The sequence below is a fragment of the Haplochromis burtoni genome, unplaced genomic scaffold, assembly GCF_018398535.1.
Source record: "Haplochromis burtoni strain Fernald_Lab_line unplaced genomic scaffold, NCSU_Asbu1 Contig_3, whole genome shotgun sequence".
Taxonomy (NCBI): Eukaryota; Metazoa; Chordata; class Actinopteri; order Cichliformes; family Cichlidae; genus Haplochromis; species Haplochromis burtoni.
In genome coordinates, this window is record NW_024582364.1 from 1,088,348 (window position 1) to 1,105,619 (window position 17,272).

The following is a 17,272-nucleotide window of genomic DNA, read 5'->3' on the forward strand; positions in this document are numbered from 1 at the left end:
ACACACACACACACACACACACACACACACACACACACACACACACACACACACACACACACACACAGATATACTGGTAATACTATACTTGTGACCTATAATGACTCTAGCCAAGTCTCATTTCAAAGCGCACGCACCTGCAGAGAGTACTGGCTAAGTGTGGGCTGGAGGCGGAAGGTGGTCCGTGGCCCTTCTCCTCCCACGAGGCCGTAACGCAACACAATCTGATCAATCTTTGCCCTCGGTGGCGTCCACTCCACAAATGCCACTGTGTCCGACACGTCGCGCACAATCAGCTGAGTGGGACCATCGATTACTGCAAAACAAAGAAAATGTCTAATTATAAGGTCCCTTGGTGATGTTGTTACAAACAAAGCACAGTCACCAGGGTGCGGTTTCTTTGTTAACCTTTCCAAACTTGGATGAAGTACATGTTGACCAGGCTGGGTATTAAAATTGAATGCCAAACTATTACTTGACAATTACTATTACAAGTTATGATCTCTTAATTTTTCACAACGCACTTGTGTTTTATCATAGTTTAAAAAAGTAAACTTTCATTATATGCAAAGTTAAATACTTCACTTGAGGATGGCCCCAAAGCAAATCAATCCCCACACACGCCCACATTAATAGAGATAAAAATAGTCTGGAGAAATAACTGTCTGGTTTTGGATAGATAATTTTTTCTTTCGTGACAACTGTACGAGAGGTGACTTTCTTTATGGCTTAAGAATCTATAAAGCTTTTAGGCTAAGGGGTATTTATTATTAGAGGCATGGCTGCTTTGACTGATTTGTGCTGCGAGCTGTGTGCGAATTCAAGTCACTTAACTTGACCACTCAACCGGTGTTGGTGCTTTTCGGGGCATTTTAAATGTAATTAAAATAATATGGCTTGTTGAGCAGCTGATTATACTTTTGTAGTTTTTAAAAAAAAAAAAAGGTTTTAAAATGGGGCTTCACCAATGCCTGAATACATAAAGTAATAATATAGAGAATCTATAGTTTAGACCAGTTGGAGAGACATCCCCAGAAAGAAACTGTCAGATGGTAAACATTTGAACAGATTATTTACTGAATAGCATTTAATCTGTCATTTGATCCCAAACAAGCTGAACCCCTAAAATGTAGTCTAATCCCAAGAGGATGTAGTGTAGCCTTGAGTTTTCTGGAGCGCTGGATGTGGATTTGATATCAGTGAAAGCTGTTCTGACAGCCAGTCACGAAAAACATATCAGACCTGACGCACGCTGAGACAGTAGGATTTATCTGCGTGAAAGGGTTAAAACATAAGCCGTGATTGAAGTCTTTCCATGCTGATTGCTAGAAAACAACACTTATCAAGTTCGCAGAGCTCAAAATACATCAAGGGAAAACACAAATGTCTGACAGAGGAGGGATTCACTAAACATTTTCTCTGCACTTGTTACAGCATCTATGCCAATACACAGACATTTTGTCAAGGTAATGGGGTGTTAGAGAATGTGATAATTAGCACTTTATTTCATTAACCTGTTAATTACCTCTTTCCGCAGAAGCTACGGTTTAACATCTGCTGCGTTTAACATATTGTCTGGGAGAATGAAGGAGCGTTTGATCTCAAATTGAAACTTTTCGGCATAAATTTGCTGCTGTTAAAAGAAGTTCAGAGCTTAAAATGAAATGGCATTCTCGCACAGTTCGTGGCACTTAATTTGAAGTAATCAGCTTTTTGGTTCCGTTTGAAAAATGCGTGAAATTTTTAAATGTTGAGGTACTGACCAACAGAAAACTCCACAATGGATAGTTCAGCATACATATTTTTTAATTGAAAGCACCATGCTGTGCTGTAAAACCATAATTATTTTCCACTGCTCAACCCTGTGGGAACTCAGGTGAAAGGCAGATCTCACATACTGGGTGATGTAGAGCCAGTTTTCTTTTCTTTCAAACCTTTTTTTCTCTTCTTTTTAATTTTCTGAGGTCTAAATAAAGTCTCAGACTAAGGCCTGACATATTGCAGGTCCGGCCTGATTCTTGATGTATTAGAAATTGGCCCCAAGGGTCTCGTCCTAGAAAGCATCCCAGGGAAGACAGTTGCTGAGAACCAGTTCCCAGATCAGCTGCGCTCACTCTCTGGCTTTCCTCTGACTCCTCATGGCGCTACGTTGTCTCAGAGGAAGGATAAATCATTGCTCTAAATTATTTAGTTACTTCAAATTTGTCTTTTCCTCTTTCTTTATCCAATACGGTGTCATAGAGTGGGCTGCTGTAAAAAAATAATGAGCGGGTGCCATGAATTATTAATCGATACTTAATTACAACCCAAGAAATGAACAAAGACTTGACAGGAAATTGATGGTGTTTTGACTGTGCATATCAGAGGCTGAATTGTTATGGAGGAGGTTTGAATTGGATCTATTACAGCTGTCTAAGTAGTGTCGCATGGGTGAGGAGTGGGGGGGGTCGGGGGGGGGGGCAATACTTCAGTGAGGTTTACGTCAGGGGCCTAAATGGTTTGCAGAGCAAATACGTCAAGGTGACATTCGCTGCTTTGCTGAGCGTACAGTGAGTCGGGAGCGTGCAGGGAAAGCTGTGCTACGGTTTATGTCGAAGTGATTAGCTAATTAACTGATTAACAGAAAACTTTTTGTAAACATTTATGCAGTTTCATTAAATATTTAGGTTTAGCACAAAATATGCTAAACTGTTTCTTTTTTTCAGTTTACAATTACAAGGATTAAGCAAAATAAACAAAACAAAACCCCCAAAAATCATCAGACTGAACTTATTTTTTGGCCTAATCACGTTCCCAGTTTACCGAGGATAAAAACTGATTTAGCTTAAAAGGGTAAAAAAAAAAAAAAACATTCCCTGCAACCCTCAACATGGTAAGCAGATTCTGAAATGGATGACTGAAAGAATTTATGGTTGATCAGCGTCGAATTTTATAATCACAATTCCAAAAAAGGTGGGACGCTGTGTAAAATGTACATAAATAGCAGAATCTCTTCTAATATTCTTAATCAAATATATAAGATCTTTAAATTGTACTATTTTATGAAAAATATTGGCTCATTTTCAATTTGAGGACCAGCTGCTTGTCCCTCTTTTGTCTGAGAGACGAGTCACTCAACAGTTGTGGGTCTTCTTTGTTTTATTTTTCATGCTTTTATGTGTTTAAACTTGGAGAAACTCTTCTACTATGAAGCCATTCTGTTGTAATAGCTGCAGTTTGTAGTTTAACATTGTCTTGCTGAAATATGCGAGGCCTTCCCTGAAAAATATGTCATCTGGATGGGAGCACATGTTTCTTTAAAACCTGTTTACACCTTTCAGCATTCATGGCGAGCTTCCACATGTGCAAGCTGTCAGTTACATATGGCACTGCCATACCATCAAAGATACAAGCTTTTGAACTGAGGACTGATGACAACCTTGTCATTTTTAGTCCCTCTTTAGTCCAGAGGATCTGGCATCCATGATTCTCAAAAATAATTTCAAATTTTAACCACAAAACAGTTTTCCACTTTGCCTCAGTCTATTTTAAATGAGCTTCAGCTCAGAGAAGATTATCATCACCACATATGGCTTCTTCTTTGCATAGCAGAGCTTTAACTTGTATCTGTTGATGGCATTGTGAACTTTGTTCACATATAATGTTATTTGAAAGTGTTCCTCAGCCCATGCTGTGATTTCCATGCTGGCTGAGGGTCTGAAGATCATGCACAGTACTGAGTTTCAGTCTTGTCCCTTGCACACTGATATCTCCAGATTCTCTGCACCTTTTGAGGATAATATAGACGTACGACATATGACAACACGCATTATTCTGAAGTTGTTCCCTGATTTGTAGATGCAGTGTTTTTACAGAGCAGTGAAACTCTGCCCATCTTTTTAAGATGATCTTTTTAGTCCTGTTCATGTTACTTACCTGTTGCCAGGTAACCGAATTATGTGCAAAACATTCCTCCAGTTGGTTTTTTTAGTACTATTTTCTTTTCAATGCCTTTGTTGGCCCATCCCAACAAAAGTAATTGTGTCATATTACTGCCATCAAATTAAAAAATAACTAATTCTTCTCATGAAATAGTAAAATAACCCAGTTTAAACATTTTATATGTTTTGTATGTATGTGAATAAAATATGGATTTATGAGATTTGCAGAAAATGGCCTTTCTTTTTAACGCACATCTCGCACAGCAGCCTAACATTAAATACAAATTTTGGTGGTTATAATATTATAGCTAATTGTTGTTAATTTACAGCTTCCAAACTGAATACATACGTGTTGTGACAGTAGCTGTGACTGGCTGGCTTCGACCTTGGTCCCGGAGCGCCACCAGGTTCACTGTATATTCTTCGCCTGGCCTCAAACCAGTTTGCACAAATGACGTGATGGTGCTGGGCAGCTGTGTAGTCATCCCTCCATCATTATCCTGGAAGAAAAGCAAGGATTAAAGTGACAAAGGGGAAGGAAGAGAGAGAGAAAGCTCCTATCTGTTTTAATTTTTCAGTAAATATCAGCAACTGTGTGGCACAAACAGCGTCTCTCAGTGAAGGTAAGAAAAAGGCCCGCCCCCAATGACAGAACTTCAGCAGCTAATTTACATGCAGTACATTTTCTGTGTTGTATGCTTAAACTTTTGGAAGGTTTAGCACATTAAATTCCCAAACCGAATATCAAACGGGCTAGAGTGATATTTCTCTGGCCATGTTCTGCAAAGGCAGCACTGTGTGCGTTTCCAAAGGCGTGTCACTCATCCATACAGAGTCACAGCCATTCCCAGCTGTTCTCAGAGAGCCAGCATTGCTAATGCACTACCTGCCATCACACAGATGTTACACCCACTGCTGGTCCGAGATCTCCAAACCCCTGCGCTTTGACGGTTGCTATTAAAACAGAACATATAACAGCTTGCTGCTTTCCTGAATCAAATCTGTAATTAGAGATGTAATCCATTTAATCACCTCAGCTCCAATTACCAGGGTGGGCAGTAACACTCACAATGGTAATGTTCTAACAACAAGTGGTGTTCAATCTCAATAATAATACAGTTTCATGGAGGTAATGCTAAATTAAGCAAAATGAATCACCACAAAAGTATATCCCACTCCCATCTCATGTGTCACTTTGCTCATAATTAGTCATCATTATCTGTGCCGACAAGATCGCTTTGGCGACTTAGTCCCTTGTATTTTCTATTGCTTCCGTTTCACTGGATGAAAAGAAAATGTAGCAATTTAACTGCCCATTCATACATTCACTGTTTTCGTTCTTTTCTAATGATAAGAACTAGTGGGAAGTGTTTTTAGTCATCTCACAATTCAGAGGAAAAAATTCTGTACAACAAATACATCTAATTTGTTTACAGTTACCCACGCTGAAAACTTATGTGTGAAAATCATTCATTATCCTTTTTAAACAGACAGCAATAGACGGTAACAAGGAAGATCGAAGAGTTCCCCCAGCCCGACACACAAAAGTATAGTCTGTTATTCAAAGTAACGGTGACACTGCTTCCGGAAAAGACGTTCCCGTCTTTTGTCTTTTAAATGTCATGTTTAATGCTGTGAGCACAAATATCAAAAAATCATCAACTTTGTTGTCTTAAGTTGAGAAACACTTCCTCAAAGACTAGTAGGAGAAAGTTAACAACATGTGTGCACGAGCTCGTTTGTTATCCTCTCATTTATTAACACAATTCTTTTTAAGGTGATTTGAGAAAAATAGACTTGAAATGGAGTTTTTCATGGTTGCATTTTTTTTAAAGTTGAAAGAGTCCTTATGGAAAACAAATATGACACTACTGAACACAAAAATTGTTTAATGTCAATATGTGACTGCAATATCTGTCCAATAACACCAGCCCTAGTTGTCAACTGACTGATTCTTCTGCTTTTTCTCCTTCTTGGTGTCTTTTATCTCATTCTTTCCCTTCCATCCTTTTCTATCCCACCAACCGTCTGCATGTCTGTGGTTCTCTGCTTTTCCTCTTTCCTGGCAGCTCCATCTTCAGCATCCTTTTTCCAGTGTATCTACAATCCCACCCCACCTGCACATGTCCAAACCCTCTCAGCCTTCCTTCTATTTCTTTGTCTCCAAACTGCTCAACCTGAGCCGTCCCTCCGATATACAACTGCCTTTCTTTGTAGTCTTATCTATTTTTTTATTGAATTACAAAATCCAACATATGAGATGTTGCAGTACTGCACGCATGCAGTTCAAAAACCCTGGCAGCATATTACATTATGGGAATGTACCATATATACTGTGCTATAGCAGTTTCTAACCATATTAATGGTGGGTCCTAAAGCTCACCTTCCCCCCTTCCCTCTCGCTTTGTTTCCTTTTTACAGGGTAGTGAGTTTTGTGTTTGTTCGCATAGGCCAAAGCTTTCATGCCTACTTCCATTACAAGATTGTCAAAATTCACAATCCCTACTGCTGGATTAAACCCACCAGGGGTGGGACTGCCAACTCATAATATGATTTCCCCTGCGGCTGGAGAGAGAGGGAGGGAGGGAAAGCAAGGCACGATTGAGGAAAGAATATAAAAGAGAGAGAGAGAGAGGGATGCGAGAGAGGTGAAACAAAAAGGGATGGAGGGCAGTTTCAAGGGGTAACTGAAAAAAAAAACAGTTACAGATTTCAACCAAGGGCTGTTGGATGGAAAATAGAAACAAGGGATTAGGTGGAAAGGCCCGGGGGGATGGGAGAACACAACAGTGATGAGACATGAAGGAATGGACAGACCAAAGGAGGATGGGAACACTAAAAGCAATAAAATAAAATTAAGATGAGCACTTTTTTTTAACTTACTATCCTTAAAAGGCCTTGAAAAACAAACACACAAAAGCATCTTAACATCAGATTTGAGACTTAGTGCCTGGCTGGACCAAAGGATATCTCCCTTGAGAACACCTTAAAGGAGAAAACCAATTACTGTGAGAGGGGACAAGATTAGAGTTCAGAGTACCTGAGTTTACAGCAGGAATTAGAAAGAGAAAGGCTTTTGCTTTTTGGCTTTGAACCTGGCCCTAGTATGGCTTCGCGAAGGGTTATTCAGGAAAAAAGAGTTTAATGGCTCATCCATCTAATAGCCAATAAGCTTAAGACAATCCGCTCGTTTAATTTGGTATGGGCTTTAAACCCCCAAGAAAACCTAAATCCATGCAGTTTTGTCCCCGTTTTTACAGACATTCAAAGCTAGAGGATGGTATTAGTGAGATTTGAAAACAATTATTTCCAATCAAGATTTCACAAGCAAAACCCTGAAAAATAAAGAGTGTGCAAATATGTATCTAAAGCATAAATAACTCTTTATTCCTTCTGTTCACCTCATAAACACACGGGGATTAGGCGAGACTCGTGCACTCTCGCTTCTGAATGGGTAGATGTCACATGGTGCTGAACTACATTATCAATCCCTTGTTTTGCTTTTCTGGCACTGTATGTGATAAAAAACAATCAAAATTCAACCTCTGAAGCACCATCGTAGACGTCGTCAAATCACATTGATTCAAATGTTCCAGCAGAGCCATTAACCAATGAAACGATGGTACGCAAATGTACTGAGAGTCTGGTTGCCTGGGCAGTTGATCATTGCGGTGAATAATCAACCTGTTGAACAATCAAAGCTCAAATAGCTTGCCTTGTGATTCCAGTCAAGGTACACCCCAGCCACACACAAACACACACACACACACACACACATATCAGGAATGCCCAAAATCAAGAATCGCATCCATGTGTGTCATGTTTGACTCTGCAAGCTTATTTAATGGTAAAAGGACTGATTATTATACAGCACTTTTCTACACTTTTCATTGTTTTTATGTCTTTGTATGTTATAATTTTGGTCTTCTTCTTAACCAATGGTTGACAGGCCAACAACAGCACTAGCGAAGGTAGTCGTGGCGACAATAAATGGTTACCTGTAGACAACAGTCTGCAAAACTCACAGCCAGCTGTGGGAAGGACTATTGCAGAACCATACTGGATATGTTTCACTGTACTTTCAGCATCTGTGGTGTAGTCTGACATAAGGAGGAGTGTCAATTCCATTCATTTAGATTCAGACAGGTAGATTGTACCTTGGGGATGAAGCTAATCTCCCATCCATCGAAGGAATAGTAGAACGGTTGCCAGTGGACCTCCACTGATGTCTCTGTCATGGATTTGAAGACTAAAACATCTGGACTTGAGAGATCTGAAGGAGTAGAGACATATCATTGTTCTTCAGTGAACCAACAGTCCATAAATCACAACTGTCTAATGCTTAAAAAACTCTCTTCTTTCTCTTTTTAAGTTTGGATACGTGAAAGTTTTCATAGTTTTGATGATATATAACTCACTGAAAAAGAACAGCTCATTCTTTAATTTTCAAAGTGCTATAATTAAATGTTTCCCAACAATCTTTCCAGAATATCTAATTAAACCCTTAAAATTAAGTTTAGCAAAAAAATAATGCCCAAAATAAATCATATTCTAGTGGAAAAATGGATCCATCAGAGTAAAGTGCCCTGAATCTAATTTATTAGTAGAAATTCTACTTAAATTAAATTCAGTTGTTGTTGAAATTGAGAATAATTTTACAAGCCAAGCCAGCACTAATAGCAATACACTGTATGTACCTAAACGTCACCTAATACACCGATCATACAATATTTTGCTTCCAGTGGAAGAAAAAAAAACTTATTCAGGGTTTTAATGCTTGCAGAGTGTTGGTAAGCGTGAAAGCAATTGGTGTATTTCAATATCAGGTGCAAGGACCCGGCATTAACACAGTGTGTGTGTGTGAGTGACACTAAGCAGTTGTTACAGGTGAAAATCACAAGCAATTTGCACAGACAAGCAAGTGGTATTCTCACTCTGTTGACACAGAGAAACATCTTTGGGAGGACTTGACAAAAAAAAAAAAAAATCGTGATAGACACTGTGTGCACATTTGTTAAAGTAGAACGTGCAATAATCCAGGAGCCCGGGGATATTGCGTGAAGGTAAATTGAGATATTAAATTGGGAAACAAAGATGCTTTCAGGCTCATTCTGTTGCACCACAAGGGAACATTTTATAAAAAAAAAGAACAAAAAAAGAACAAAAACATATGATTGCACTTACAGGTCCAAACAGTAATACTGGCAGGAACGCTGATAGTGTTGTTAATGACAGCGAACACATTGATGTTGTACTCCATGCCAGCTTGGAGCTCCAAGATAGTGCAGGTAGTCGTGTTGCCTGGAATCCTTATCTCTAGCTGCACACCTGACAGGGAGACAGGTGAAGAGATTTACACCGATACATGGATGCGCTGCTTTTTTTTTTACAAAGAAATAGGAGATGTCGATGCTTTCAAGAGATTTCGAAGCAACGGGAAGTTAACTCACGGCTGTCCTGTTTTGAAAGGTCAGTGTGGATCTGTACTTACCTCCGGGGGTGCTCGGTGTGTAGGTCACCAAGAAATCTGTCAGCACAACTGACCCCTCCCACTCCAGCTCGATGGTTTGATCTGTCACCCCTCGAACCTTCAAGTTCATGGCGGGTGCAACTGTTAACGAAAAACAGAAAGCAAAACAACTAATTTGAAAATTTTTTTTGTACATTTGTTTTTGGTGTAGCAATGAAAAATACAAATCTTACACTAGTAATCTGCTACTGTAATAAATGTGTGATAAAAAAAAAAAAACCTTAACACAAAGCAAAACACTGAAAAATAGGCTTGAGTGGTACCATCTGTCTACCAGCAGCAGAAAGATGAGCAGCCGGACAATCTGTCCCTTCATCAGGCTGACACTGAAGCAGAAAGTTACAGGATTAAAATAGTTGTCATCAGCTTAGTGGAAGGAAATAACTACTTTTTTAACATGAAGATTTAATTATTATTAATCGTACGGATTCTTTTTTTAAGTAACATTTGGAACCATATTAATTCTTACAAAAAGAATTTGTTTATTTGTGTGATTTGAACAAGTATCTGTGGAGATTACTTCAGTAGATGCCAAAAAAACAAAACAAAACAAAAAAACGACGAAGAAAAAAATGTTGTGCGCCTGCGGTGAGGTGTGACTCACAAGAATGGCAATCTGTCTGCTCTGTGAGATGGGCGAGCGACAGATTGCTTCCAAAAAACGTTTTCTGTGTGGATTCGCCTACTTTAATCAGAAAACTGTGAGCATTTAGTAATCGAATTAGTATAAAGGCTGCAATTTGCAACAGAAGGTTCACATTGCATATGTCATTATTTCAGTGTCTCGCACAGAGAGCGGTCAACCAGGTTGCGTATCCCTTGCTGTAATCCTTTGGTGAGCCAGCTTAAGCGCAGCCTGTCCAGTGAGTTAAGTAAGCCTGACATCCAAACTCTACAGATAAAAGATAATTTTACATGAGAGCTGTTGCCTTATCAGCTCAGCCAGATCAGTCAAAGGGCTAGAAAATGTTAAGGTGGTTATTAATCATGCCGATTTTAGAAGAGACATTAAAGTCTTACTTGTGGGCTTCGCAAGCTACTTATGTAGGAAATATGAGAATTTGTGTATTTTTGAAGCATTTCTGCAATAATCATTGAAGGTCCTGTGAAAAGGCTGAAACTTTTTAAAAGAAACTGGCTCGCTATAGTGGATTATACTGTGAGTGGAGTTTCTTTGGTGCACGTTCAACATAGCCAGACTTCAAACCCCTTGAAAACCCCAGTCAGAAAGGATGTTAGTTAGTTATCATCTTTCTTTGTTAACCCACACGTTGTCCTTCAGGCTCTGTGCGTGCTCCGATTTAAAGGAGGTGTTTGACCCATTATTTGACTTTTCTTTCTCACAAAGTGGATCGATTCAGTGCAGCCTACTTCAAGTCAGAAACACCGTCAGACCAGGTGATGGAGATCTATAAAGAATGTGAGGAGTGTAACGGCAAAACAGAGCACTAGTTGGAAATAAGGTAAGAAAGCAATGCTGACGCTTGATCGGGTCTCTTTAGATTTGTGGCAACAAAGTAAAATTCATCTGTGCAACATTCTTGGTAATAACTATCCTCCTGACAGACTGATCAGTTTTGTAGTCTGTGTTCTGGCAGCAATTTCAGGACTGTACTACTAAACTGATGTTGAATTAGTACAAAATGTAAAAACATATCCCTGCACTATTTGTATCACATTTGTCTCATCACGCGTGCAATTATTCCACATTTCCTTTGGTGTTATTACCAACATATGGCTAAACAAGCTCAATGTATAAACTGTATCTATTTATTCACCAGAGAATATAAATCACACTTATACCGCCGCCGAGGAAAAGAATCACTGAAAACATGTCACTTCCACTCAATTTACACTAGACTAACTAAATGATGCCTTAACTGAACACTTGTTTTGAGTCCGGTTATGTTTTAAGTTACAGTAAGAAAGTCACAACCATTCATGCATGTCTTTGGCGTGTAGGAGGAAGCCAGGGTACGCAGGGGGAACACAAAAGTGCAGAAAAGCTGCAGATGTGATGGGTTCAAACTGGGGAGTGTCTTGCTGTGAGGGAACAGTGCTAACCACTGCACCACCATGTCGCCAGCTGACTTTGTGACAACGAGAACTTCTAACTCATTAATCACGGTCTTTGGTACTCTGCTATTTAGCCTGTATTTGTTTAGATTTTAGAACATTAAGTATGCAATTTCTCTTTTTCCGATCTAACGTCAGATATGTTAACTAACAGCATTAAATACACTGACACTGAAGAAATTTTAAAAAACTGATGATCCATGGTAAGCTGTGATGCACTCCTTTTTTCTGGCCCATTACATCCTTACAGTGAGTTACAGCTTTTTTCACCAAATTGGCTATTAACTGTTTTTTGCTTTGTATGAGATAATATCTCAATTTAATGTTTTCTTTTTTCTTTTTAAAGAAAGCAGTGATGTAATTAAGAAAGTGCACATGCTCCACTGCTTATTGAGCTACATGCATACAAATAGGTTGTACAGCTAGTATGACCAAATTTCCTGCATCCAACTGGACCGTTGCAAAGCCACAGTTTGATTTAACGTTAAGCAATAGTAACTAGGCATGTTGAGCTTTCAGAAGAGGGGGAAATTCAGAATGTGTGCAAATGAAACCTGCAAATCACATATACTGTTTCAAAATATTCAGCTGACAAATTAAATAGTGAATGTGGCTTCCCAGCACAAGTGCTTTCTCTCATTCATTTCAGAGATTTACTATTATTTCCTTTGGAATGTCTCTCATTGACAGTTGAAAATGCCATAAATTGACACGCTGGGTGCTGGAGCAGCACCCGACAGGGGCGGGACTTGGCTAAAGGTCAGAAGCTTTTATTTATTTTTTTACATTTTTGCCTCATACCGCCACCCGTGCATTTCACGCAGGCTGACAAGACGTCATCATCATCGAGTGGCGAACCTATTTTGTGGTAATGGAGTATGAGTAGAAAATATATTTATAGATTATTAAGATCTTGGTTATGAAAATGTTCTTACCCATAAGGCAGGCAGTAATTATTATATTTAAAACTTTTGTTTGTGTTTTAATTATCCCGAAGTCACGCCTAAATAGTGCTCTGTTAGTTTAGACACTGTGATTAGAGACAGATGTTAGCCAGGTAGCCTGTCATACTTAGAGACAGCTTATTACACCCATCTCATATTTGAACAGATTGCATTGTTAAAGCGAATCCCAGACAGTAAAAGAATCCAGTGCTGGGTGCAAGAAATCCTGAACTTGAGATCATCAGGTCGTAAACCTAAGAGGTGGTGCTGAATGCAAATGTGGAGCCATAAAGAAAGACCGTCCACAACTCCCACAGGCAAACACAACAAAAGGGGAGGGGGAGACAAGTGAAGGACATAAAGGAGGTGAGACAAGACAGATGATACAAACAGTTTGGCTGGATGCACAGAAGACACAGAAGAGGAGAAAGAGATCTGGTGGAGAAGAATAAATAATTTAACACTGAAAAACAACTAAAAGTAAACTAGAGCAAAAAGGATGAAAGAGAGAAGGAGATAAAGGAGAATTGTGATGGTGTGAAAAACAAAACTCTCCCCACCCCTGTGATACAGGACACTACAGCCGATCAGTGAATCCCCCACCGGGAACCCTTGGGCACTTTAGTAGAATTTTCCAGCACTTTCTCACGCACTCGACAGATGGGCCCATCCTGTACAGTGGCTAGATCATTTCAGAACTGAGGGACAAATCCTGCAGCATTCACTTAACGAGATTTATTTCGTCAGTTCAACTTGTCAGGTATATAAAGGGAATGATAAATCAAAGAAGGGGCAATAATCCACGGCACAAAAGAATAGTGACTGAATAAGGTCATGCAAGAGATGAATGGATGAACTCCTCGAAAGCAAAGGCATACAATACTATGCAAAGGTCTCAAGCCACCCTTCATTTCTTGATATTTTCCTTCCGAGAAGCCAGACTTTCTTTGGACATTTCAAAGTGGTCTTGGGCAGTAGTTCTCCAGAGTTTCTGATTTCCTTTGGTTGTTGCCTACTTTTTCACTCATTTTTAGTCTACTCCTAGTACCTGAGCATTTTTAGAGGAATGCTGTTTTGCTTCTTATGCCACTTAACACTGACCTATGAACCACTCAAGAACCACTCCAGCTCAAGGGATAAACAACTGTGTCTATATATACAACTAAGCAAAGAACTGAATTTTCTAAAAGTATCTAAATGAAGGATGGCTCAAGACTTTTGCACAGCACTGTAAGTACAGCAGAAGGTCAGGGGTAGAGTGATTAACAAGGTTACTCAGAGAAGTCTGTCAACAGTATTAAATATTATTTCACTATGTGGCCATGTAAAAGCTCACTATCAAACAATTAAGTTGGGTAAGGTTTTGGTTAATTTTATTTACCCTGATGAGTGGTCTAACAGAGGATTGGTGCATTCAGACATCCCATCAACATTTCTAGTTGGTGAAAAACCAAGAGTGAATGACAGGCAGCACCAACCAACCTTGGATGGCAAAGTTTACTGATAGTTTCACGCTGTTAGGAACTAATCGGCTCTCTTAAAACGATCCGCAACATAAATCACATATTTCAAAGTACACTGCTTGAATCACATGAACTAATTAAAATGCTCAAGGTTTTTGTCTTCTTCAGCTTGTATTCTTCTGAATGTTTGCTTGAGAAAGGGCAAGTTGCTGAAGGTTGTTGAAGAATCTTGCCCGGAGTGTTTAAGTCTCATTAAGTCTAATCAGTATGCTATTATAGGCAGATATAGCAGTATCCACCGAACTAAGACCCCGATGGTACAACTTAAGCACACAACGAAGGTCAGTGCATCATCAGAGAAGGAACTTACCTTCAGGCTGCTATGTGTAATGGAATTTTTCATATAAATCACGCTTAAATGACTAAACTGCATGTTTTACTGTTAATTATAATATTTTGGAGTTTCTGTTGGGTGGAAAAGAAAGGACAGATGATTTTTAGGAAGCAAATCACGACAGATATTTTGAAGATACAGTACAAGATTGTTTTCTTCCTCTGGCTCAGAGTAAAAGACTTACTGCTGCACTTTGAATGATCCAAACAAACCAATATCTCAATAATCAATCAAGCTGAAGTTAAACAGACTGAGTTATCAGACTCACAAAGCCTGATAATCGTGAATCACAGGCGCGACTACCCGCTGAAATGTGATAACTGCCAACACAGACAATGCTGAATAAAAAAAATAAACAACAAGCACAAAAAATTTCTTTTGTGTTGTTTTTACAATAGTCATTGATAGAGATGCAAATAATAATTTTGTGTTGCACATACAAAAAGAGCTAAAAAAAACAAACAAAAAAAACAAGCTGAAGCAGTTTCAGTCGAAACCATAATAACGATGTATGTTCTCACCCTGCTGAGGCTGTCCGTGAAAGCAACACGTGAAAAAAAACCCACCCGCACAGCTGTCAGCCGATTGTGACAATGCATTACTGTGCGATGAGGCGAGTGTCACATTCCTGCCAAAATCGCTCGAGCTGTTAATCATAATATAATTGTATGGAGCAAAGCTAGTCTTTTAACAGTAGGCTTGTTTTAACTGGGCTGCTGTAAGTAACAAGGCCATGCTTTTGACTCATGAAGCCATAAAACTGACTGATGCTGAATGGGGCAATAAAACAAGGAAACAACATCTATAAGCAGACCACAGCGCCTAACTCTAAAAAATAAAATGTATACATGTGGCTTCCACTTTGTCCTTTTACAACACACATCCATTAAAATGGTTATATACATTTTTAAAAATCTATAATATTCATATAGTTTAATGGCATAATAAAACTATTACAGTTATGGCGCATAAAGCCAGCAGCAACAGCCCTTAATATTAAAAGTACAGCAAAAGGTGATGCAATTTTGCTTGTATGATGTCAATAAGAGTGAATTTTTTTCACACTCATGCAGCAACATGCTTCCTCTTGCCTGGAAATGTTAGATGACGTGCTGCGGCAGCTTCTCGAGCCACAACTCCCGCCACGCAGGCTCTGCGGCTGTTCTAACCTGTCAACATCCTCGAAATGAGGATCCACGACCGTCACGCGCAGGTCGGGTAAGCGGTGAGGCCCGGGCCCCGAAGCTTTATCATAGCGCTGATATGATGAGAAATGTAAATGTCAGTTGTCACCACTGCAGCACTCAAAGGATGTCAACAAAGCAAGAGTGTCACTGTTTCTCCACAGTGGCGTCGGGACTCATAGAAATGATCGTGGAGCACTTCTGCTGTATGGCTGAATGTCACTCTCCTCCAGCTGATTTGGGCTTTTTGGGGGGAATGTATTTTTATGTAAAGATATACTATTTCTTACTGCACGCCTGAAACATCCAATTTAAATTCAACAACCTCCATTATTTCTCGTAGCGGGAGAATATAGGCCACCATTATTGAAGCAAAAATACATGCCGCTTTCTCCAGTTTGTGATAACGTGAAACACTTAAGCCTGTCACCCTACAAGTCTCCGGTAATTGAACTGCTTCGTTTGGTATTCAGCAAACTATCCCCTACAAGCGCTGCCTATTTTGGTCTCTAATTACAAAGAAATAGGCAATTCGGTCTCCCTCACTTGGTGTAGATATTAAATGGGTGGGGTAGGACCGAGACGCCTTAGTAATATGATTTTGCATCCCTGCCTTTCTATCACTCGCTCTTCTGTCTGTCCCCATCCGTCACCACGTTGACAGGCCTCTTAAATGGCAGAGGAGGATCTGATATTTTGGCGTGGAGAGCTGGCTTTGAACAAAAGCGGCTCAAAAAAACGTCTTAGCTACGGCTAATATGACAGCTCTCCCCCAGATGAATGTGACTTTTGACAAATGAATGCTGTTACACCTTTGGCTGTCCAGCAAGTCAGGCACCCCACCACCTCCATTTGAAGCACAGATGGGTTTATTTTTCAGGTGTGCTTTCAAACCTGTGAAGTCTACTTCCTATTCAAAAACTGCACTAGGTTGTTGCATTAACAACCTCCTTTGTTCGTGCACGTGTTCATGCAAGCTCTCTGCGGCACTGCAATCACAGATAGTACTGGGTATTTACAGGAAGCTTTAAGTTTCTGTGTTATGTTCCACTTAATGTGGAAGCAGTCAGTTAATACATTTAAGACAGAATTCTGAAAGTGAATTACGCACATATTTGATCACGGTTTTAGTCAAATGAGAACAAAAAGCCTCTTAAATGTGATGTTTTGCAGTTTTCCACTGCTTTATATAAAACTGTAAGATTTACATCTTTAGGTTTAATGACCGATAACTGATATTGCTGTTTCTTTGGGCTCAGGGAAATTGTGATGGCCTTCAGGTAATTTAATTAATTAACTGAATAACAATGAAGTTGCAGCCCTAGCTGTATGTGGGGCAAATATGTAGGACTTCTAAAATCTCTAGCTGGATGTAAAATAGTGACTAAAAATATCTACTGCTGGTAGTTTGTTTTTAACAAGAGACAATTTCTTATTTTCCTTTCTTTCTTTTTTTTTTTTAGATCTCTATAGAAATAACACTGATATCCTCTTTATAAAGATACTCGTCTGAAACATGTCACATCAAGCATGGTTATGAGATACATAACCAGAACTTAAAGAGGAAAACTTTATCATGGTACACTCAGGAAACACTGTTTACAGATTGTCTGTACACTGAAGTTGATTCTTGTTCCTCTGAAATGGTTGTTTTGGAGACAAGGACTAGTTCTGCGACCCCACGCAATCAGTCATTGCCTGAAACGATTTTTTGGTGCAGTAAGTCTGAGAAAGACCGCCAACTGTGCCACACAGTGCCAA

The 17,272-nt window shown here is 39.4% G+C and overlaps 1 protein-coding gene across 3 annotated transcripts in view; it reads right to left on the reverse strand.

Moving 5' to 3' along the window:
- The window catches only part of tnr (tenascin R (restrictin, janusin)), a 198,196-nt gene that overhangs the window by 53,363 nt on the left and 127,561 nt on the right, over positions 1–17,272 (reverse strand). For all 3 annotated transcript variants that reach the window (XM_014332926.2, XM_014332928.2, XM_014332924.2), the window contains exons 9-13: positions 9,412–9,531; positions 9,105–9,248; positions 8,078–8,193; positions 4,270–4,420; positions 138–316 (exon numbers count right to left, since the gene is read on the reverse strand). In XM_014332926.2, the coding sequence (XP_014188412.1) occupies positions 138–316; positions 4,270–4,420; positions 8,078–8,193; positions 9,105–9,248; positions 9,412–9,531 (710 nt within the window). The remainder of the gene's footprint in view (positions 1–137; positions 317–4,269; positions 4,421–8,077; positions 8,194–9,104; positions 9,249–9,411; positions 9,532–17,272) is intronic.